The sequence below is a fragment of the Syngnathus scovelli genome, chromosome 14 (genome assembly GCF_024217435.2).
Source record: "Syngnathus scovelli strain Florida chromosome 14, RoL_Ssco_1.2, whole genome shotgun sequence".
NCBI lineage: Eukaryota > Metazoa > Chordata > Actinopteri > Syngnathiformes > Syngnathidae > Syngnathus > Syngnathus scovelli.
The window spans coordinates 13,566,996-13,589,467 of record NC_090860.1 but is presented as its reverse complement, the minus strand read 5'-3'; the positions used below and the strand labels follow the sequence as shown (position 1 = coordinate 13,589,467).

The following is a 22,472-nucleotide window of genomic DNA, read 5'->3' as shown; positions in this document are numbered from 1 at the left end:
GGTGGCGAGGGGGCACATACAGAGACACGTGAGTTCAGACCAGTTTTAATGTCTTGTTTTGAAATCTCCCAGACGAAGGGGGAGCTCTTTTTCTTTCTTTTAATAGGTCTGGTACTGTCATATCAAAATATACACGTTTGGAAACGTAAAGTCAATATTATCCAAATGATTGTGTGGTACAAAAACATGAATATATACAACCGTCAGCCCTGTGTCAATTCATACAACAACAACCCCCATATAAAAAGCAGAAACGTAAAAGCTTGTGACGCACACGAGAAAAAAAAAAAAAAAAGCAAAGGCGGCGGCGTGATCATCATCTACACCATTCTAAAGCCATATTGGGGGAGTGAAGATACAGTATCGACTCAAGTTGTGCGACTAAGGCATGTCCGTGCAAAGGCAACCGAGGATAGGCGGCGAGGCCTTCGTTTTGAGTGAGCTACAAAGTTTAAGTTTGTGCGGAACAGGAAGGAGGAATAAGACTCACGTGTAATGGAGGAGGAGGAGGGGGTGGGCTCACTTGTATGGAATAGAAAGAAGGCGGACCTAACTATACGAAGGCATGAGGGGGAAAAAAAAAGTGGATTACGAGGAGGGAGGGCCTCAAATGACAACACGACAAAACCTCACAGGGTACTTTGGTCCTTAACAAGAACAACAACCGTCTGTCTGCAGCTACATTTGTTAAACCATGCATATCTTGTACAAAAATAGACACCACACACACACACAAAACAGGCGAGTGACTGTGTGTGTGCGCGCACATCTGGTTCGGAACTATACAGTGGTCAAAGGCTTGTGTCAAACCGGTGCTGAAGGCACTCGGGGAATGTGACGACGCTTTTTAAGACATTTTGGGATCTGGTGCGAGGTGGTGTTTAAAAAAAAAAAAAAGTGCACTAAAGAACTGGACTGCAAAGGGGAAAGAAAAGACGACACCTCGCAGCTGTCCTTTCACAGGTACTGTTACCTGAGTTTGGTGGTCAAACTGAATGCTAGCAGTCAGGTGAGCGGGATGGGGTGGAAAAACTACCACCGACAAAACAAACAAACCACCTTGACGATGAGAAAGAAGTAAACGACGGTCATAAACGGGAGGGGGCGGAAAAAAAGGGAGCTGGACCAGGAAGTGTGCGGGCCTCAAGGCACTATTAGACACTCCGCTAGACATAAATGCTAAACATTAAAAAAAGAAAGAAAAAAGAAATATAGATAAATGTAAATATGTATAGATGTCTACATATAAACGAATGTAAGGTTAAACGAGCCTGCGACACGACAGCTAATAGGAGCGAGCGCTACAACACGGCCGAGCATCGCCTATCTGGTCTTACATTCATAGTTTCTACATACGTATCGGGATATATGCACACAAATCTTGTCCTAGGTAAACATTTGTGTTTTTTTTTTCTTCTTCTTCCTCTCTCTTTCGTGGAATGAGTCACCATCTCCCCCGAAGCCGGAGAGACGCTTAAGGCGAGCGGCTCGGAAAGGTTGTTGGGGAGGGAAGGGGGAGTAAGGCACAAAAGACCGTGAAGTCGATAAACAGATAGTGGTGCGCATCCCGTGAAGAAAACAGCACTTAGGAGATTTAAAAAAAAAAAAAGAAATGCACAAAGTTGTCTGGGGGCTTGCTTTACATCGTGTCCGACTGGCCAAACGGGCAAGGGGCACGCGACTTTGCTACAGGAATGCTTACATAAGTGTGTGGGGTATGGATGGCGGCGGCCATTTTAGGCAATTTGGTCTAAGTGACGACGGTTTCGTCAGCTGCCTGCACTTGAGCTCGCAAAGGAGCCCATTTCCAAATAGGTTGTGCTTTCATCAACGTGTCGCTTGGATATTGAACGGGGCTCTTTAAAAGTAAAAAGGTTAAAACAGGAAGGAAGCTTTTCCCTGAATCACAAAACTTTCTTTTTGAGACAGAGCACCGTTTTTTTTTTCTTTGCCCCAGACAAAAAAAAAACCCAAATAGCTGTCTCTCCAATTAACATACCCGGTGCCATTTTATATATATATATAAAAGAAGGAAAGGTAAAAAGAAAATATAAAAAGAAAAAAAAAATCAGACTTTGATCTGATGACTGAAAGGAACTTGCCACGAAACCTGCGATTGTGCGAGCCGCAGAACGGGCTGCAATCGAGAAGGTGAATCGCTCAAGGCACTCAGATGGTTGATTTGGAGAAAGACACTCTGAGGTGGTGGTTCTCCCCGAGGTCGTGGTTATGGAACTCAATCAGGCACTCAATGGCCTCCTCCACCGAGCCCATCTGGATCAGGGCCATCTTGCGATCGTTTCTGTCCAAGAGGAGAAATGGGCTCAACGCCTGGCCTCAAAACGAGAAGCCTCTGAAAATGTGTGTGGTGGGTGGGGGCTTACTGAAAGAACTTGAAGGCTTTGACTGTGGCTCCTGAGCTGGCAAAAAGCCTCTTGAGGTCTTCCTCCACCACAGCAGGCCTGAATGTTGGGGGCAAAGTTGAGAGCTTCCATATCGATCCCTTCGTACGCTCGTGGTGTTGACAATTTTATTATTCCACTGAGATTCAAAGCTTTTTTTAGTGTGGCAAGAATGACTCACGGTATGTTGGACAAATGGAGCGTGGCAGAAGGTGGGAAGATATTGGAGTAGTTCTTGGAGCCGGGCTTCTTGAAGCGATGCAGCGGTGAGTTGCTGAAGTCCTTGGTCAGGCCCTGGTCCTCCTGGCCCTCTCGCGGCAGCTGCACCGTGGTGTGCTTGGAGACGGTGACGCGGATGGCCCTGCCGTGCAGCCGCTGGCCGTTCAGGTGGCTGATGGCTGACGCCGCAAAAGCGCACGTTAAACATCGGTCGGCCTGGCCTCAATAAGAAAGAGAAGTGGCGTTACCTAGCTGAGCCTGAGTGCCATCCGCCATCTGGATCAGCGCATTCTCTTTTTTATTGAACAGGATCTTGACTCTCATCACGTCGCCGTACACACCTGGAGAACATGAGCACATTGTCATTGGAGGGGGGGGGGGGGGGGGGGGGGGGCACTCGGTGGAACTGGGTATCAAGAGTCACACACAGCCAATCACAGCAGCCAACACGATTTTAATAACGGCGCTATGAAATCTACGGGCGTATGGATGAACGCGTGCTGATTTGAGGCTTGAACTAAATTCAATCCGGTCTGGAATCAAACTATGCCTACATTAAGGAGCCTTTGGTTAAGAAAGGATAGTTGTAGAATAAAATTTGAAAAGCTATGCCTTGAGGAGGGGAGGGCAGATTTAAAAGGGTGGGGAAAAGGAAATAAAAGTATAAGGGGGTTGATTGCTTTTGGTGTGACGCTGATTCTTATACAATCTAGGCAAAATCGTGCAGGAGTAAAACTACACATGCATAAACCAACACTAAAGGAACTACAAAAGACATCATCCCAAGGCTCTCTTTTTTTTTTAAAGCTGCAGCATTTCATTTTTTTTCTGTTGCTAGAGGATTAAAAAATGTCACTTGTAATAGAAAAAATGCAAAAGACAAAAGCATCAGCCACACACGGGGCTCTTGTGAAGACACAAATTAGTTTTAAAGCACAACAGCGGTTCAAAAATGAAATTCTGCAGGTCTGAGTGGCACTCTCAGCCTCCGCGGCTCTCAAAACCCATGTCAAGCAAACCAGATCACACGCACGCACACACACATAAAATTAAACCCGCCCAAAAAGACAAAACACCCCCACCCCGTCCCTTGGCTGATGAGAAGCCACCAGTGGGGTCAGAAAAATTAATGAATAAAATCAAGCTAAAACAAAGCCAAAATAACATGAGACGAGACATGCCCACCTTGCCAGGTAACAGTAGTAATAAAAAAAGGAGATGAAAGGATGATAACGTACCGAAAAGAATAAAGAGGCAGTGTGGCGTAACGCTCTTTAGAGACAGCAGGGGGAGCAGCAGGGCCAAAAAAAGGGGTGGGAGGGGATTTGGGTCGGGGTACAGGGGAAAAGAGGCGAGGAGTGGAGGACAGTGGAGTGGAGTCGGGACATGTCCGCAGGCCACAGGCAGCGAGGTCCACGGGAAGGCCACAGTACCATGGTGGAAGGAGAGAATGGAGAGAGGACAAGGAGGAGAACAAGGACGAGGGAGGGAGGGAGGGAGGGAGGGGAGGTGATGGTGGTGATGAGTGAATGTCGACATTATGGGCAAAAAAAAAAAAAAAAAATTGGGGGTGCCAATGATGAGATTATTTGATGATGGTGTCCAATTTGGTGTGTGCCATGATTTTTGGGTGGGGGGGGGGGGCAGAGGGGAAGGGAAAAAAAAAAAACAGGAGGACAGAGGGAATAATTGGTCATTTGGCCGTGCAGTGAGTTGGCAAGAGTACAAGTAGGGGCGGGATTGGACAGGGGGGATTTTTAAAAACAATGACAAAAAAGGAGGGGGAGGTACAGAGGAGAAAGGGAGGGAGGGAGAGAGAGAGAGAAAAGAAGTAAAAAAACAAGGTCAGTATACACAAAGAAATGTAGTGCTTCAGACAGTAGAACTGGCTAAATTAAAATGCACTGTCACTATGGGGAACACTAGGAGAAAAAGAAGAGAAAAAAAGATTAACAATGAAATACAGAAAAAAGGCAGAGACAATATGTACTTTTCAATCACACGCTGCGCCTACAGATCACGTCAAATGCATTTAGCTGTCAAATGGCATTCATCTTTTTAGCTCATCCTAACGTTATGACTTAACGCGAGTGCTAAACAGGTAACTTAACACATGCTACACAAAAAAAAAAAGAAAAATAATCTAAAGGTGTATTTTTAAGCAGTCAAAAGTAATATTGTCTCTCCAAACAACTCAAGAATGATTTCAAACTGATGGACAAAAAATGAAAGTATGGAATGGCAAGTTTTTTATATATATATTTATGCAAAATCAAGAAGTTAGTGTAATTGAATAAACTTAAAATTCACAGTGAGCAAAGTGGCAGGTCAGAGATGCAGCAGGTTTGGTCAAACAAACAAGAAGACCTGAAAAAGAAGTGCCTGTTTTGGCGTGATCTCATCAAAGTAAATAAAGGCTGGTCTGGGTAGGTGGCGCCATCGAGCAGCCGGCACCACCGACGCTGCATGGCCTTCTCAAGCCTGCTCAAAAAGCCGCGCGAGTGCGTACTGACCTCCGGGTTCAGATTGCTGACCAACAGGACGTTGTGTCCGCCACCGGCGGCAGCCAGGCCGGCCAGGCTGAAGCGACTGGCGGCGGCCGCTGCCGCCGCCATGCCGCTGTGCCCGACGCCCAGAGACGCCAAGGCGCTGGGGATGCCGGGCATTGCAAGACCTGGGGGAGGAGCAAACAAATTCAGAGGGCACGATCGTACGCGGCTCAACTGACAATATAGAGATGATGGAGCGAAGACTCTGCACTGACCTTGCTGGATAGCAAAGGCGGGTGGGAATGCGTGAGCGCCTCCATATGGTGAGGCAGATATTATACCTGGTGCTGTGGGGGAAAAAAAGACAAGGGTCTCCATTAATAAAAGGCAACACTGTCAAAGACATCCAGCCCAAAGAGGTGGTGCCCCCGAGGATCACATGTAGCCCGAAAATACTGGTTCTCTCACAACAGGCGGCCGCCATGGTCAGGTGGTCCAAGGTGGGCTGCGCGTCAGCAGTGGGCAGGTCCATGCGGGTGTAGTCGCGGCTCTTGTCATTGTTGTATTTGACATTGAGGTTGGTGAGCTTGGAGAAGCTGATTCTGAGGGTGCAGCAGGCGTTGTAGATGTTCTGCCCGTCAAGACACTGAGACGAAAAGAAAAAAAAAGCCAGTAGGATTAAAGCTGTGGATTCGAATGCACCTAAAAGCTATTACGTGAGCCATTCTTCAGCATTGGTTGGATTTAACCTTACTTTAGCATTGTGCGCCATCAAGGCGTCGGCATACTGGATGAGTGCCTGGAACTGGTTGTTCTTTGTGAAGGTGATGATCTTAAGCACTGTGCCAAACTTGGAAAATATCTGAGGATAGCGAAGAAGGGCACGCTTATTAAATGCAGGCTTGTATGACAGATGTCAGCGCCGGGGCGTTCTCTGCATACCTGGTGCAGTACGTCCAGGGTGACCGGGTAGAAGAGGTTCTCCACAATGACTCTCAGGACAGGGCTTTGAGCGGTGGCGCCCGCGAGGCCGCTGGCGTCAGCCGCAATGGCCATGCCGGCGATGCTGCCGCCGCCGCCGTGCAGGGCGTTGACCGCCTGCAAAGCAGCCTGGGCGCGCTGCGGGGGGGCCCAACAAGACACGCTTCTTAGCGGCGCGTCGAGCACACCGAAGCATAAAGCGTCTTTTGCGCGCATCTCACCACTTGGTTGGGGGAGTTGTCCGTCTTCAGCTCTTTGTGGGTGGAGTACTGCATGTAAATGGGGTGGTTTCTGATGACGGGGGTCACCGACAAGTAGTAGCTCACCATGGTCTGAGCGCACTCCTCGCTGTTCAGCTCCAGGAAGGCCTTGAGAGGGCGGGAGCACAAAGAAGCACAACGGCATGAAATGTCAGAAAAAGGGCTCAATGTGACAACACCAAAATTCTGACCATGCTTCATACTGGCTAAGATGTTATGGCCGTTACCTGGTTCTTCCCTTTCAGCATCAGCAGATTGGTGACTTTCCCAAAGGGCAAACCGAGACCGATGACCTCGGCCTCGTTTATGTCGCTGGGCAGTTTGCGCAGGTGAACCACGCGTGACGGAACACCGGGACTGCGGACGTCACCCTTGAATTTTTTGCTGTCGTTGCCATTGGCTGCGAGGGGGGAGGTGGAGTGGAAACAAGAGACAGATACAATCAGAGGAGTGAAAAGGCGTCTCTCGGCTTTCCTGAATAATGGATCGGTCGCCGTGGCAACACATACAACACAGACGGTTAAATGAGCAAGCCAAAAAAAAAAAAAAAAAAATTCCTTCCATGGCAACCCCCCTACCTGAGTTCATGATATAGGGCCCGTTGGAGATGCAGGAAGAAAAGAGTTCGTCGGATCCTCTCTGTAGCAAAACAACACAAAAGGACGACTTAAATGCGGGTGCGCGGGAGGGCAGGTGGCGAGCGCGGCTCTCGCGTTACCCGAGCGTTGTGTGCTAAAGGTAGGCCGTGCCGTAACCTGAGACTTGAAAGCAAGCCTTGAGGAAGTAACATTAAACCCCGACCGGCCGCTGACAATAAGATGCTCACTCGGCTTGCCATTTGATACCGCGGGCTTGGTTCTCACATTGTCTTTTGTTTCCTTTTCTTTGACGAGGAGTCTCCCATCTTGACTCTCAAACAGGTATTGCGCGAAAAAGAAAACACAAGTGACGCCATCTGGATTTGAAAGATAGTGCCCCCTCCCCTATCCCCACCATTTAATGTCGCTCACATGGCCCGGCGATAATGAAGTACAGCAGTCACAAGAAGTGGCTCAGCGGACTAAGCTCCACAACGGGGGCCTGCAATGAATGAAGGTCCTGTTCCGGATGAGACTGGGGGCCATTGTTACGTGGCAGAGCATAAACATATGGAAGCCCTTAGGACTTGCCGGGATTTTCGAGAGGCTTCGCAGTCGTTTTAAAACGGAACCGGTCCCGCAGGTCTGCGAGCATTCTTTTCACAGCTGACCGAGCCTTCGCTTTGCGCAAGGCGGGAACTTCCCAGACATTCGATACCGCCTCAACGGCCAAACAACGGCATTGTGACACCTGCGCGTACCTGACTTGCCATTTAAAATAAAATTATGTATGGAATAATGAATTTAATATTGAGTGAGATGTTAGTTTGAGGCAATAAATAGTTATTTGATTTTTTTTTACCCATTATTGCTTTTTTGATGACACAACTAAACATATTTTCACACGAGCGTGGCATTGGAAAGCATGCAAATGTTTGGTCATGAAAAACAGGACATGCCTCAGCCCTGACTAGTTGTGGGCAGATGACGTCACATCATCGCTCAACAGAAGGAGGGAAGGAGGAAAGAAAAGAAAAAGAAAACAGGAAGGGCAGCAGCAAGACCAAGCCTGCTTGCAGGCTTCAACTTAACGCCCTCATTGGGACTTGATTACATGCTTCATGGTATTTTCCCTCCACTTCCTCATTCTAATTATATCTCCAGAGCTGAGAGGTTACAATGTGCGTACAAGTAGCGCCACGCATTCCCGTTTTCCACACAATTGCGCGAGACAAGCCCGAAGTTATCGGCTTTGTTCTCCATCTCGCTGCGTCGACAGCTTAATAGTCACCTTGATGGCGACGTCGTATAATTGGCTCACTTCCTGAACATGTTGCGCAGCTTCCTCTCAAAATGGCACACTCGAGGCTTCTTAAAACTCGGGCGTGGTTTTTTTGTTTGGCGTTAAAAGCAAAAATAGGAGGCACAGGTATGCACCCCCCCATCATCTGCCATTGCGGTGAACGGGAGGGGGCGGGTCTCACCAGGGAGCTTTTGGGGGAGGTTGGAATGTGACCATGGAATTCCAGACGCTCTTCCCCAGACGAATAATTACAAGATTCCAGCAAAGCAGGGCGCCGTCACAAATCCCTAACGCGACGTGCATCGGTGTCTTATTTATAAAAGACAAGCGGCGCCGCAGCCATCGGTGCGGCTATGTTGAAAAACTGGCTCGGCTGAAAGGCGAGAGGGTGCGGCTTGTCCCATCCAAGGCCCGCACCCGACCGATGGCTTGTTCAAACAGACACGCAGACCTTTGGCCTGCCAAACAATGGATGCTAAATTGCCTCCAATCGGGCCACTTACTCAGTTCTTCTTCTCAGGTGCTGTTACCGAGGAAGAAAGATAAGAACAACAAAGCCGCAGAAGCCAAAAAGTGAATTTGGTCCTCTGAAGTTCGACGCGGTCTTTGTACAACTAGCCCAAAACAAAAAACTGCCTTCTTAAATGCACAATACTACAATTAGATGAATCAGGATAAGAATTTAAGTTTTTATATTTTTTAGATTAGGGCTATGAAGATATCTTCAACTGCAAGGAAGGTCAAAAACAACCACAAGATAACAGGAAGCAAATTTTTCAAATCGCGCACACCAAGTCGTATGTTATGAAAGATGAATTGCGACCGCTACAGAAAGGCTTTTGACAGCACTTTTTATAATTATAGGGGGGGAGGGCGCTCGGGTGAACGCACAAGAATTACACAAGCAAAACAAAGACTTCATAAAACAGCAATATCCCTCCCACCCGCCGGCAATATTTGACCCATCCCCTACTGCATAGGCCAACCCAGATCCCAATTCTCATGTGCAAAAGCAGTTAGAACCCAAATATGCACCTGATTAGAAAAGAGTCAACTCAAGTACATTTGTAAGTGCTCCAAAGAGAGATCGGATGCTTACCTTCGTGCCGACTGATATGTCATGGACACTGCTGTGGAAAGACAACACGAGGGATTTGTTAGTGGGAAATTGGGCCTAAACGTGACCAAATTCGTATGAAGACAAAAATTTTATTTCCTTACTCAATTTCAGGGACGTAGCCGGATCCCAGAGGATACAAGTCAGCGTCTAGGCGGCTATGAGGTTGCAGGAAAAAGAGACAAAAGTAAACTCTTAGCTTTAGATTACAGACAGAGCATCTTGAGAAATGAGACAAAGGTGAAGAGTTAAATGAGTGCACTCCGGGTACACTCAACACAGAATCCATTCCAACTGTCGAATCCAGGTGATCGACAAAGAAAGGGGGTGTTGGGGGGGTGACAACAAGAATAAAAAGGAAAAAAATAACAGCAAGATGCAGCAGGCGACTTTGAAGCAACTCTCGACGATCAAACGCCACGCCATCAAGTCGCCTTACTATGCTTTGATATGGCTCCCCCACGACGGTTGATAAAGTCCCTGGGATTCAATCAAGGCGAACTGTTGGGAGGCGAAGACATCGGTGGCTTCCAACATGGCCCTGACTCCCCGCACAAAACATGAATGCGGAAATGAGACACGTTGCTTTAGCTCGACCTGCCCTAAGTTAACTCGCTCGCAAAAAAAAAAAAGAAACAAGAAAAAAAAACAGCGCAGTTTAAACAAACATACGCTTAACTACTGTCACCCTGCTGTATCTTCTCACGTGATTAATAACCAGTCTACACATGAAATAAAATCTATTTTTCAACAACTTGACGACGATTCGCGGAGGCTAACGGCTAGGCTAGCAGCTAACTGTTGCATGTTTGGGTGACGGTGCGCGAAGGAGGGGGAGGCGGAGGGGAGGACGAAGGGGGAGAAAAGTAATTTTAAGTAACAACTTTAGCGAGCGGAACACAAGAAACGCAACGAATAGTACGCCACGAGACGCTCGAAGACGTGATCCGACCGGAAGATTAACTCGTAGACAGAAAGGCGTCGAGAAAGCGGTTGCTTTGACAACTCACCCGTCCATTGCACAAGAAAAAAAATGCAGGTCTGAGGCGAAGGTAGGGCGGCAGACTTGCTTGATTTTCTTACAAAATGGCTGAACACGCGCAGGCGAGCGCTGATTAGTTCACTTGCCTTCGAGAGACCAAAGGAGGCGGGACTTAATGGCTTCCAGGCCTGCCATTGGTCAAGACGGACATCAGTTTCGTGAAGGGGGCGGGTGGTAAAATAACAAGGCCGCGGCAAATTTCCACTCGTCGGCCAATACATTAGGTATACTAACTGGTTTTGTTTGACGTCATAATCATTTTTTTATTAGCACTACTGAGGGCAATAGAGGACCGCATACTAAAGAGTCGCTGGACTCAAAAAGTTTAAAAACTCGTATCAAACTTTACAATACAAATATTAGACTTCCCGACGTGATGAAGGACCAGGAGCGTGTCATCAGAGGGGCCCCTCCAAATCCGTGTAAAGCAAGATTTTGAATATGAATGTTTATCTTGATGAAAACCGTTTATTCAATTGTCTTTCAACTATTGTATAGTGTTTCAATTTAATGTGTGACAAACCCCAATCATTTCAGTTCAATGTGGATATTTGAGCTATACTGGACTGGACAGCAGCTGGTGCTGAAAGTGACCCAGCTCCGAAGTCCATGTTGATTTCAGTGTAGTGTGCGCGCGCTTGTGCGTGCGCGCGCGCGTTTTGCAAAGTTCCAAAACGGTTCACATGCGCCGTCCAGTGGTATATCGACCGAACCGCACTTTGCAATCAAATCACAATTGAAGCATCAGTTACCTACATATTGGTTGAAATAAACAAAAATGCACCGAACCCAAAAAATAAAGCAGTAAGTGCTTCACAAAGACAATTTTACAGTAGCAACAGATTTTATTTGGTTGATAAAGACACAAAAAGCATTAAGCGTGAGCTGCACAAAGCCTGACTCCTCTTCTTCTCGCTTCAGGGGCCTGCACATCCCGATGGAACTCAGGCTGGCGTTTACATTCACGTGAAAGGGTGATTGCGCACACATCAAAAACGACATAACAGTGACGAGACGGTTCACACGGTTGCGAGGCTTCATGCAGTGCTACAAGTCTACTGTCCGCAGGGGGTGAGGAGGGGAACGACACCATCCCTCCCCCGGGCAGCTGTGCAACTCACTTGTTCAGAACGGTTGAAATAATACAAAAAACTGTGACTTTCATGTACATGTATATATATATATATATATATATATATATATATATATATATATATATATATATAAAATATACCACATATAGTAGTGACGGGAAGCATCTATGGAATATATCGTGATCGAACGGTGGCTCGCGTGACTCTGGATGCCGCATGGTTCAAGTGACAATTCAGATTTTTTTTGTCTTTAAGGTGGTCAGTTTTGTAATGCGGATATTGCTCACTTAAAAAAGCAAAAAACTTTTTGGGGTGATATCTCTTAAAACAGTCATCATGACTTGATATGAGGTGGGGCTTACTTACAATGTTTTCATGTGTTACATTGATGTAAACGTCAATTGAAATGTTCTCAACACGGATTTAGGCGTTAAATTGACCACTTGAACCCGCGGCATAAGTCCGAGCCAAGTCAGCGAAAGACGGCGCAGGTTAATGACACAAAGTTTACATGCAAGTTAATGGTGGTGGCCATGATGGATTACACACAAAACCGCCCAAAAAACAAATAAATACACTGTATAAAACGTAATTTCAAGTCAATATATTAAAATACTATTCAAAATAATATCTCGGACAATATTGCAATATGAAATTGGCTGATAAATAGTTAGCTAGGCCTACAGAGATATATATTCCGAAGCATCTGTGTCTTGTTTGGACAATGACTTTTTTTTCTTTTAATTTTCCAGGTCACCCCCGCCCCCCCCTCCCCAAGAGGGGATAGTGGTACAATCCAGAGAGCTAGCAGATATTTCCTCCCTTTCCAACAATAACAACAAACAGTACAGTACACAGTCCCATAATCATAACAATAACAAAGATATACGGAATACAATAGACAGAAAAATAGAAAACTATCAATAGAAACCAAAAGTCAAAATACGAGTGTAAAGTAGGCTGAGTACTTGTAAGTCTTTGTGGATTCTTTTGTGTTGTTGTTAGTTGGAGCTGGAGCTTGTTTTGGCTCTCGAAGGTGGTGAATTGGCATTGTACGGTCCTGACACTCACACCGCTCATATATTCTGCACACGCACGCACACACACGCACACACACACACACACACACACACACACACACACACACACACACACAAAGCTAAAGTACGCGTTTGCAAACAGACACATGCAATGGCACACAAGCCCGCACATTCATTCCCTTGTGTGCATCCACACACACATTCACACACACACATAGCTCACATGACCACGCAGCACTTGCAGTTTTGCTTCTTCTCTTTCTCCTCCACCCCTTCGGCCTTTTCCTTCTCGGCCATGCTCCCGTTGGGCGGCGCCTGGTCCTCGGTGGCCGCGTCGGCGGCTCCCGCCGCCAGCTTGGCCTCCCCGTCCTCGATCATCACAAACTCGGCCTTGACGTTGCCGTCGGCCCCGTCGGCGGCGGCGGCCGTGCGGCCCTCCTGCTCTTCCTCCACCGTCTTGTAGCCCATGAAGACGAGCGTGACGGGGTTGTCGGCGCTGGCCTGCTCGGGGCTGGGGCCCAGCAGCTTGGCCTCTATCCCGGCCGCCTCTCTTTTGGGGGTCTGCACAAGGCCGTTCTCTCCTGCGGGGGGCGGCAGAGACGGCAAGTCAGAGGGTGTGGGGTATTATAGCCAAAACTAAAATTTAAGTTTCAAAATATTCATAAAATTCCAAGTACAAAATTGCCACCCGATATAAATGCCTTGGGGAAAAAAAATGTAATGCAAAATATCTGCATAAATAGTGATTCCCATGAAAAACAAACTCGCCATATTTGAAACAACACTAACTCGTTTCTATTTTGTTCCACAAGTATCCATCCACACTCATAAACAAAACATGCTGTTACTTTTTCCCCTTCCCCTGGTGGCCTTTAGGCTCTCTCTCGAGTAGCCACATGAGGAAGTTGCTATGGTTTCCACTTTGATTGCACATCGCCGTGGCAACGCGATGCACCTACCTCCATTTTCTTTGGCCACACCCTTATTGGCTGGCACTCCTGTCTCCAGTTCTTCAATCTCCTGCTCCAGCCTGTCTCATAGAACAAGTTCCATGTGGTTTCATTTCAGTGGTTCGATTGAGAAAGGGAAATGTATTTATTGATTCCACATTTTTGTATTGAAACACAATGCTGGTCAGTGCTTATGTTAGCATTTGACTTAAGCTAGCAGACTGACCCCTTCCCCGCAAAAACAGTTTATCTTCAACACTGACCTGAAAATGACCTGCTCCAAGATTTTGGTCTTCATCTCCTCCTCTTGCAGACGCCTTTGCGTCTCCTCCTCGGCTGGAGCTCCATCTAACAACCAGCGCTCCCTCAGAGCCTTGGACTGCACAGACAAAGGTCACCAGTTGTCTTGGATGATTATGATAATTCTAAGATTTGTTTTCCCTGAAGATTGCACCAAATTTATTCATTCTGAGCAAAAAGGGACAAAAATCCCCATACGCTCAGCTCACAGTTTTATTTTCATTTGTCAAGCGAGAAAAATCTTTTCGGCCAATTAAAGATCGTTGCCTTTGAGGACAAAAAAATAAATAAAAGCGTCTTGAACCTCTCCATCCATTTCCAAACGCTATCCTGCTGTTATCTTAAGTCTCTCCTGCAGAAAGCAAAACAAATATTTCTCATGGCTATGTCGTGCAAATATAAACCACGGTGGGCCTTTTTTGCAGCTGTTCCAACAGGAAGTGACGCACAGGCGACCTCTAGAGGCCGTAGGCAAAAGCAGCTGGGAGCGTTTTCCAACCCCCGTCGGGACAAAAAAAACTTGTGAATTCCTCGGCCGTGATGCAAAGAGAATTTCGACAGCCCCTCTTTCTTTCCCCCCTTCCTGTTTCCTACCCTGTTGCATGCGTTCGGCAGTTCGTGAACTTTCTGAGGTGGAGTGTGGTAAATGTCAGAACTGATCCCCGTCATTTCTTATCAGGAGCTTTTTAATCTGTGGAAGTGCTTTTCTCTCAATCTTCTCTGCACGCACAAACGCTCATCTAAAATCATTCCGCGCATCACTCTGAAATATGCTCATATGCTGAAATACCTTAGTCAGACGTGTGTGTGTGTGTGAGAGCATTTCAACCGGGTGTGACCAGGTATTGTATGAGAGCATTTGAGTCATGTGTGAGAGCGTTTCAGTTGGCCGTGCGAGGTAATTTTGAATTATGTCAAGACGGCAAATCATAGACTAGGGTGGTGTCATACTAACAGAGAATACAAAACACACACAACTGTAATTCAACACCCTTTCCTCTGCCAGACCTGCACGGAATCTAAAAACCCCCTCTCTCTCTCACTCTCTCTCCTCTCACTGCCGTTTTAATCCGGCCACACCCTAGCAGATGACATCATGTGATGTACTACACACACACACACCGTGTGCTCATACACCAGCAGGGTCGTTAAGTTGTGCGTCTCTCCATTGTTCTAAAAAGCTGCAAACGAAGCAGACAAAGCGTAGAATTGCGACACACACACACGAAAGAACTGCTAGCGTACGTCTCCATTAAATTAAAACAGGTTGAAGTGCAAAACAGGCCATTTTTGATGATGATGTCATTTTAGTGACACACCCAAAATGGCTTTTCTTATGCGTCACAAACAAGCACTGATCGGAACTTTGTTCAATCGCAATCTTAAATGACAAAAAATAGCGCACTCTAATACTACACTTTATTAAAAACAAACATTAATGACCCAGTTACATAGGTTTTAAAAAATTAAATAGTTTTTCTGCCTCCCATGGCCATCTGGGGGCAGTAGAAGTAACAGACTCATTTCGGCTCCTCACAGAGGATAAATAATTTATGACTAAGTGCTGTTTTATTGAATGACTAAATGTGTTATTGAACTGTTTGCAGTCAAATACCAGTTACTTAAAGAACTATAGCAACACATTTCCCATCATGTGTTAGCATTAGAAGAAAGCTAGCATACTAACGCCTAAGCTATGATGTTGTTGGGGTTTTTTTTGGACAAAAGTAGGATCTTGCGACTTGCGAGGGAGGCTCAAAGGAAACGTGCCATAAGTACTCCACGTGGTGCAAGACTTTTGAAATGAGATGCCAAGCTTTGAAGACTTGCTACGGCTAGTACAAATTTCTTTTCCATTGTCGCATATGACAGGACTTTCAATGCATGCGATTGTCTGCGAGGCGTTTCCTGTCGGCAGGAGTGGGACAAAGCTACGCTTCCTCTGCCAAAGCCGTCTGCATTGTCTGAGGCTTGCGCGTCGCCTCGCTGAGGTACACAATGACCGCGCACACAAACGCGATAAGAGAGGACTTCTGAAAATAGATGAACTCTTGTCACACACGCTCGCTGCCATCTTTGGATTAGCAACAACTTCACCAGTTTTCCTGGTGACATTTTACTTTTAATCACTACGTTTGAAAAATCGGAACCTAGCTGCGACGTTTGCAATGCGAGCCCGAAAGTAGTCCGTGATATTAAAACGCTCTTGCCACCTCTGCTTATCGTCAACCTGCCCAAACACTTTTGATAGCGTTGACGCTGACAAGAACCTTGCCTCTTGATATGACGAGTGTGTGAAGACGCCATGGTGCGTGCAGGGAGGGGGGGGAGTTCCTGGTGTTATCTGCCGTCCATTCGGAACATTCCGTAACTAACGCACGGGGAGAAGGAATTGCCGAGGCTGGGGGTCGCCATCGCCCGGGAGGCGGCAGCCTTGGTGTATCATAAAGTTGGATTGAAGCCTTTTTAAAGGTTGGCAGCTCAGCGTGACTTTAGCTCGCACTTGCAGTTAAAGGGAGTTGAATGTCAAAATGGTTTCTCTGCTGTTGTAGCAACAATGTACTATGAATAAATATAAAGTGAAAACATCGTGGATTTTCGTTTTCAAAACAATGAGGTGACTTTGCGTACTTTGAGATGTTGGAGTTGCCGCCGGTCGTCGTCCAGCTGCCTCCTTTTGTTCTCAATCTCTGTCTGCTTCTTCCTTTTCTCCTATAAACAAATTAGCGGTGAATGCATATCAGGAGTAGCATTCAAAGCATGCAGCAAAATTCACACCCTGTTTTCTAGAAATGAAAATAATCATTGGCAGTGCTGGTGTTAATAATGACTGTGTGTTAAAAAAAAAACATTCACATCTTTATTATATCCAGTTATCTTTTAAGTATTTACAGAAAGGGAGTGCACCATGTGAGCGTGAGCATTAGCGTTTGATGTCCTCTAATGGCGCATAAAAGCTTTTTGGCTTGAGCGTCGTAGCGCAGAGCGAATGAGATGTTCCGTGTTGCTTTTCTACTCACAGCGATGACCTGGAGCCTCTCCTCTTGCGACACCTCATCCATCCTAAAGGCGGAATGAAAGACAGACAGAGAGAGAGAGAGAGAGTGAGATGTTGGTTGAGCAAACATTTGCTGACCTCAGCGTTCGCTGGCTGCATAGCCGCTCACGACAAACAAACTGTCAACAAGTTCGATACGCGTTGCTTTGCTTTGGACGCTTTCCAGCGCAGGAGAGTTGTGGAGGCATGCTAATGTGCCAGCAGGAGATTCTTGCTCTACTTGTAATGATTTCCAGACAAAAGTCAGACCGTAAGGGGAAAAAGGCGGCTGCATGAAATCATGTTGGGAAAGGTTTTGTCGTCTTTAGTGTTTAGAACAAATAAACTGAAGCATTAGCGTCTAGCGGTAAATTGTCCAAATATGTTAAGAGTCTTAATTAAACCAAAAATACATATATTTTTAAAATTATTTTTAATTTAATTACTCAATTTACTCTTGTGATAAATTTCACAGCATGCTGGGATTTTTCCGGCGTTAATGGGATGCTAGCAAGCCAACTAGCCTCAAATGATTAGCTTAAGCGTGTGTTACTATGTGAGACATGCACCAGAGAGGATTTTTTTTTTTTTTCAATCTACTCACACACACAGACTCAAAGGCACAAGATGGCCTTCTGCTGTGCAGCGTCACATGGACACGAGCACAATCATCTGATCGACCGCCGCCCATGCAACTGCGCGCACTCCCGCGGTTTCAATGCTGCCTTCCATAAAAGCTCCCGCTGTGGGAAAAGCATTCTAGCTCAAGGCCTCGCAACTTTTATTGAACCCGGGCACATTTTTGACAACAAAGACATCACATAAAGTGCACAAAAGCACACTTCCAAAATCAAGATAACTGTGATTGGCCAATCTGCCCTTTGTGGGCGCGGCTTTGAGGAAAAAGCGATTTCTAGAAAAGATCATCAGAACATTCAAGCTCAAATAAACATTAGCCCAACCTGCCGATAAACAGGAAGTGCTCCTGACCGAACAAAGCTGTATTTTGTCAATATGTCAAGGCAGGTCCATTGCGGGAGAGCTGACTAATGACCGAGCCGATTCCCCCGATGAGTGCAGCCGATGTTTTTGGAGCATTTACGAGAAGGAACACATTAAGGGCCCACCGGCTCGCCGCTAATAGCTAATTCCTCCGGCACGGCGTATAGTTATTCATTGAAAGAAAAAAAATGGTGGACAACAGAAGGATTATTTTTAACTGGTGCACCGAGTGGAGACTGTAACAGCTCGTGTCCACCCACGCACTCGAGCAGGCAGTAAACACTTCAATGCCTGAGCTGGGAAATACTGCAGCAGTCATGTGGGGGGGCTTTTTTTTTTTTTTTCATTATTAGAAAATCAAAACAAATAACGAGGGACGCGATTAAAAGCGGTCGAGTGGAACGATCAACCGGGAAACAAAAAAAGCGGGCTACTTCACTTTTTAATTGGAGACTTGCGCTTGAGAGGCAATCAACAGCTCAGCTCGGAGTAGCACTTTTGCAATCAAGTGGTGAAGAGAAGTTAATTTGGAGTTCATTAAGTTGGGATCAAAACAAATGTTTTGTTCTTGGTGGTTCGGGAAAAACGTTCTCACTTTTCTAGTCAAAATGTTTCGATGAGGTGCAAAAAGCAATTTTTGATTTTTCAATTGCTTATTTTGCTTCTCTAAAATAGATGATCTCACAAGTGTTTGGTAAAGGAGAAAAAAAAGTTTCCACTACACATGATGACAGCAAAATAACTCTTAAGCTTAATGACCATCACAAGAGAAAGGAAACTAATCTCCAGCCACCGTCTCACACCGATGGAGAAGCACTTTGCTCTCGTCTTCCTTCCTTTCGGGCCCGACAAAATAATAAAGACAACAATGGCCTTTCCTACACACACACATTCTTGTCCCAGGCCAGTCACACACTCAGGTCAACGATGAAAACTCGAGCAAGATAGCGTTTGAAGGGGTCAGAGGGCGCCACCTCAGAGACGGCCCCGTGAAGAACATCTCTTGTAGACAGTCAAATGAAGTCAAGTCTGACATAAGACAGGCTCAGCCGTATTACGCAACAAAATGCTACTTCCAATTTTGTTGCATTTCTTCAAAAGTCCTTCCAGACTAATCCTTCGAATACTCCCCCCCTCCCCTTTCACCAAGGGGTTGCATTATTGTAGTGGATACGTTACCTGAAAGTGCTTGTGTGGTCTTTTTGGCCATTCAGCAGCATCCACATTTAGGAAGCTCAGTGCATTAACAAGACGAGCCCCTCCGACAGGAAGCATTAGGTGCCATCTTTTAGTAGCATCCCAGAAAGGTTCTCTAAAGGCTCGGCTAGTGTACTTGCGCCTTTTGCTCGGAATGGTGAATGTTTGTGTGTGTGAAGCTGAGGTTGTGTCCAGTTCATCCCCCCCCCCCACAAACTTGGCTTTGCATCAATAGGCCTTTTGATGGAGACCACGGGTGATCATCATGAGTGCGCGCCAGCGAATCTGAGCTGTGTGGGGGGGAGGAATTCACCGGAGAAGATAAAATGACACTTTCCAGAAGAAAGTGATGCTCTCTTGCTTTAACTTATCTGTCATGACAAAGCAGTTGGTGGAAAAGGGAGAGGGAGGAGGGGGTCGGAGTGTGTGTAATGTGTGATGTGACCATCCAGGAGAAAAAGAGATTAGTAGAAACACACGGCACTGAAAGAAACAAGATGGGCCACGTTAAAGATCTTACTATACTATGTTCTTTTATTAACTCAACTGTTGCCGTGGCAATACATTGTTTGCCAAGACAAAGACACTCATTTTGAGATTTTAAAAATAGTTAAGTCTATGAATCAAATCAAGGGTCTTTCACTTCAGCACCGCCCAAAAAGAATCTGGACCTTGCTCTGGATCATCTAAAGAAGTTTGCCACCTTGCTAAAATCTTACACACCGCAACCAAAATAATAGAAACAGCTTTGGCGGTAATTTGGATGCAATGGGCGTGTTTTTGTTTACGCTTTCACCTCTCATCGCCTCAACAAAAGACGTGTGCAGAAACAATCGCTGGAAGAGACACCAAAAGAAAAACAAGCACTTTGGTGTTGTCGACTGCACCTGCTGTGTTAACAAAGCAATCACGGGAGCGACTAAAACAAACTGCTTGCTTACCGGTCCAATCAGCTAGCCGCAAAATGGCCACAACCAGGAGCTTGTTTAGATTAAAGAATTTAATCTTCACGTTTGCAGCATTTTTGCTAGCGAGCTAACATTTAGTAATCAACTTAAGATGATATTTTGACATTATGCAGAGTTCACTTCGATTTTTATATATTGTATTGAATTGACCTCAATCCCCAATTTGTGTCTATTTTTGACAGATTCAATTGACAGCTGCATAGTTTGATCCTTCATGTAATCTTTTTTTAAATTTTGAAATCGGATTCACAACCACATTCACAGCGTTCCATACTGGTGTACTGTACCGGCCCGAGCACAGCAGCCTGGGAGTGTATGCACGCACGCACGCACGCATGCACACAAAAATACACACACAGATTCCAGACAGGGCTATGTCATGGCCAACACGGTGCGCCATATTGGAACGGCAGACTGCTCACATCACATCACATCACAACACAACGCACACTCGAGAAAGACAGTTAGCATCATCACCGGATGCAGCTCCAAATAAAATTAAAAGGGATGAGGCTGCTGGTGCTGATGCTGAGACGCAAACACGCACGCGCACGCGCACGCTCATCTTCACAACAGATCGATTTGACATGATGGAGTACGGGCGTAGACATGACCGGTTACACCTGTCGGATGCAGAAATGGGGCGGGGCCAAATAAGAAATATAACGGTTTCATTTTTCTTACAGTTGAATAATTATTCCCCCCCCACCCCCTCTCCCCGGTACTGCAGGATGTGAAGCAAAAATAAGCAAAATCACGACTTACTCGGCCCCGGTGGTTGATCCCGTCCTCTTTCTTCTTTCCCCCGACACACGCGCTAAAAAAATAAAAATAAAAAAAGGGGAAAACACGCGTGGTGTTTATTTCTCCCTCTCCTCCTTCCACTCCTTCTTAGAAATCTCCCTCCTCTTCCTCCTCCTCCCCCTCCTCCTCCTCGCCCTCCCTCGTCCTGGAGGTGATGGTGGTCGTCCGGGTGCGTGCGCGCTTCTCAGTCCGACTGTGGTGGCGACACCCCCGCGGCTCTGCGCCTCAACGCACTCGGCCGAGCTCCGGGCATGGGCGGCGGTTTGCAAGCAGGTTGTAATGTCGTTAGTGAAGGAGGGAGGGAGGGAGGGAGGGAGGCCGTATGGGAGGGAGAGGAGGTGAAATGGAGATGGAAGGAGAGGAGGGAGGAGGGGGAGGAGATAAAACAGGGAGGGGGGAGGGAGAGGGAGGGCTGGGGAGGGCCCTCGGAATAATAAGGCGTTTCTTATGATGCCGCTGCTCCTGTTGGGCTCATCCAGGAGAGGATTCCTGTTGGATCAACTGCGGCTCTGGTTGGAAAACAAGAGGAAAAATACGTTTAATTTGGGTTTTATCGCCCTCTAGTGGAACAAGATGTCAAACACGCCCGTTAGTGTGACAACAAAAAAAATTATAATGCTATTTTCTGGGGCTCATCTTTACATAAATGGACATTTTTGCCGTTTTTTTTTTTCATTCTTTTGGACTCGAGCTCAAGCAAGGAGACTTGCACTTGCGTTGAATATCCCGCAGAGGGAGCCAGAGTTCAAGTAACCATGCTGCTGCTACTGCTGCTGCTATTCAGGGTGGAAATTTACCTAATTTTGCCTTATTAACATGTGCGGTGGATAGGAATAGTGTGCACACCCTGTTCATATGAGACTAAATCATTTCAAACTGTGACTGAAATCTCAAGCAACTGAAATGGGGTCAAGAAAAGCTTACTTAGAATAGCCAAACTTAATTTGGGGTTATTCAGCGCTAACTCATTCATCTAATTTAACGCGCATTTGACTGATTGGTCAGTCCACATCAAAGCTTTAAGAATGTTATTTTTCCAGAAAGTGCTATACGGCACATTAAATCTCAGCAGGGGTGTGTAGACTTTTTATACTCGGATAATTAGACAATTAAGATCATTTGAGGATATGCCATTCAAAAGGGGGTGCGAGGGCACATTTGTAGCTGCTTTAATACTTATTATCTATATGTGTGCGTTTTTGTTTGACATACCTCAAGGGAGCATGATTGCGTGGCTCACATCCGACAGGAAAGCTTTTTTTTTTTTAATTTTTTAGGTTAATTGTAAAAGCTGCAAAATACTGGACATTTTTCTCACCCAGACTATCAAAGACGAGTTCGTTTACATTAAAGCCGTGATGCGGTAGTGAGGTTATGTCACTGCATCATCGCAAAGCACTTTGTCGTCCAATCAGGTTGCACTACTACCTTTCCAAACAAGATCATTTAGTAGTGGCGCTTATCTCCATTGAAAGATGATTCAATTCATTTGATTGTCGGGGAGCCAGTGCCCCTGCGGCACCCCCTCTAGCTCCGCCAGTGCATGAAACTACCTGATTTTCAACCACTGCTGCTATGTGCTACCTTGCAGAACTAAATTGACCTTTTTTAGCTGTCAGGGCAACTCCAGATCTCCAAGTGTAATGCGGCGAGTGGGAAATTGAAGTTCCAAGTCTGCTCTCTTGAAAT

At 46.1% G+C, this 22,472-nt stretch overlaps 2 protein-coding genes across 5 annotated transcripts; both read right to left on the bottom strand.

Annotated features, from left to right (window-relative positions):
* Window positions 1-32: 32 nt before the first annotated feature.
* ptbp1a (polypyrimidine tract binding protein 1a) lies at window positions 33-10,469 on the bottom strand. Of its 4 annotated transcripts, none has more exons than XM_049740775.1 (17): window positions 10,360-10,382; window positions 9,789-9,890; window positions 9,454-9,507; window positions 9,332-9,362; window positions 6,930-6,990; window positions 6,579-6,751; window positions 6,313-6,459; window positions 6,053-6,229; window positions 5,865-5,972; window positions 5,579-5,756; window positions 5,386-5,457; window positions 5,135-5,295; window positions 3,860-3,893; window positions 2,870-2,962; window positions 2,584-2,800; window positions 2,385-2,462; window positions 33-2,302 (listed from the first exon to the last, which is right to left on the bottom strand). In XM_049740775.1, the coding sequence occupies exons 1-17, from the start codon at window positions 10,365-10,367 to the stop codon at window positions 2,170-2,172; spliced, it is 1,827 nt and encodes a 608-aa protein (XP_049596732.1). In that variant the 5' UTR covers window positions 10,368-10,382; the 3' UTR covers window positions 33-2,169. The 4 variants fall into 4 exon arrangements, with proteins under 4 accessions (XP_049596732.1, XP_049596733.1, XP_049596734.1 ...); XM_049740776.1 differs by having other exon boundaries at window positions 9,332-9,359; XM_049740777.1 differs by lacking the exon at window positions 9,789-9,890 and having other exon boundaries at window positions 10,360-10,469.
* A 747-nt stretch (window positions 10,470-11,216) lies between these two features.
* palm1b (paralemmin 1b) lies at window positions 11,217-21,130 on the bottom strand. The gene is made up of 6 exons (XM_049740944.2): window positions 20,745-21,130; window positions 16,796-16,838; window positions 16,407-16,487; window positions 13,739-13,854; window positions 13,485-13,555; window positions 11,217-13,106 (listed from the first exon to the last, which is right to left on the bottom strand). The coding sequence occupies exons 2-6, from the start codon at window positions 16,835-16,837 to the stop codon at window positions 12,745-12,747; spliced, it is 672 nt and encodes a 223-aa protein (XP_049596901.1). The 5' UTR covers window position 16,838; window positions 20,745-21,130; the 3' UTR covers window positions 11,217-12,744.
* Window positions 21,131-22,472: the final 1,342 nt, after the last annotated feature.

Excerpts from the sequence above, each read along its gene's own strand:
- palm1b (XM_049740944.2), bottom strand. The coding sequence starts at position 16,837 with ATGGATGAGGTGTCGCAAGAGGAGAGGCTCCAGGTCATCGCT. Across the intron at positions 13,855-16,406 it reads GGCAACTCCAACATCTCAAA|TCCAAGGCTCTGAGGGAGCG; the intron begins GTACGCAAAGTC and ends TTGTCTGTGCAG. Across the intron at positions 13,107-13,484 it reads TGTGGCCAAAGAAAATGGAG|GAGAGAACGGCCTTGTGCAG; the intron begins GTAGGTGCATCG and ends CGCCCCCCGCAG.
- ptbp1a (XM_049740775.1), bottom strand. Across the intron at positions 5,458-5,578 it reads GACCATGGCGGCCGCCTGTT|CACCAGGTATAATATCTGCC; the intron begins GTGAGAGAACCA and ends TTTCCCCCACAG. Across the intron at positions 2,963-3,859 it reads CTGCCTCTTTATTCTTTTCG|GTGTGTACGGCGACGTGATG; the intron begins GTACGTTATCAT and ends CATGTTCTCCAG.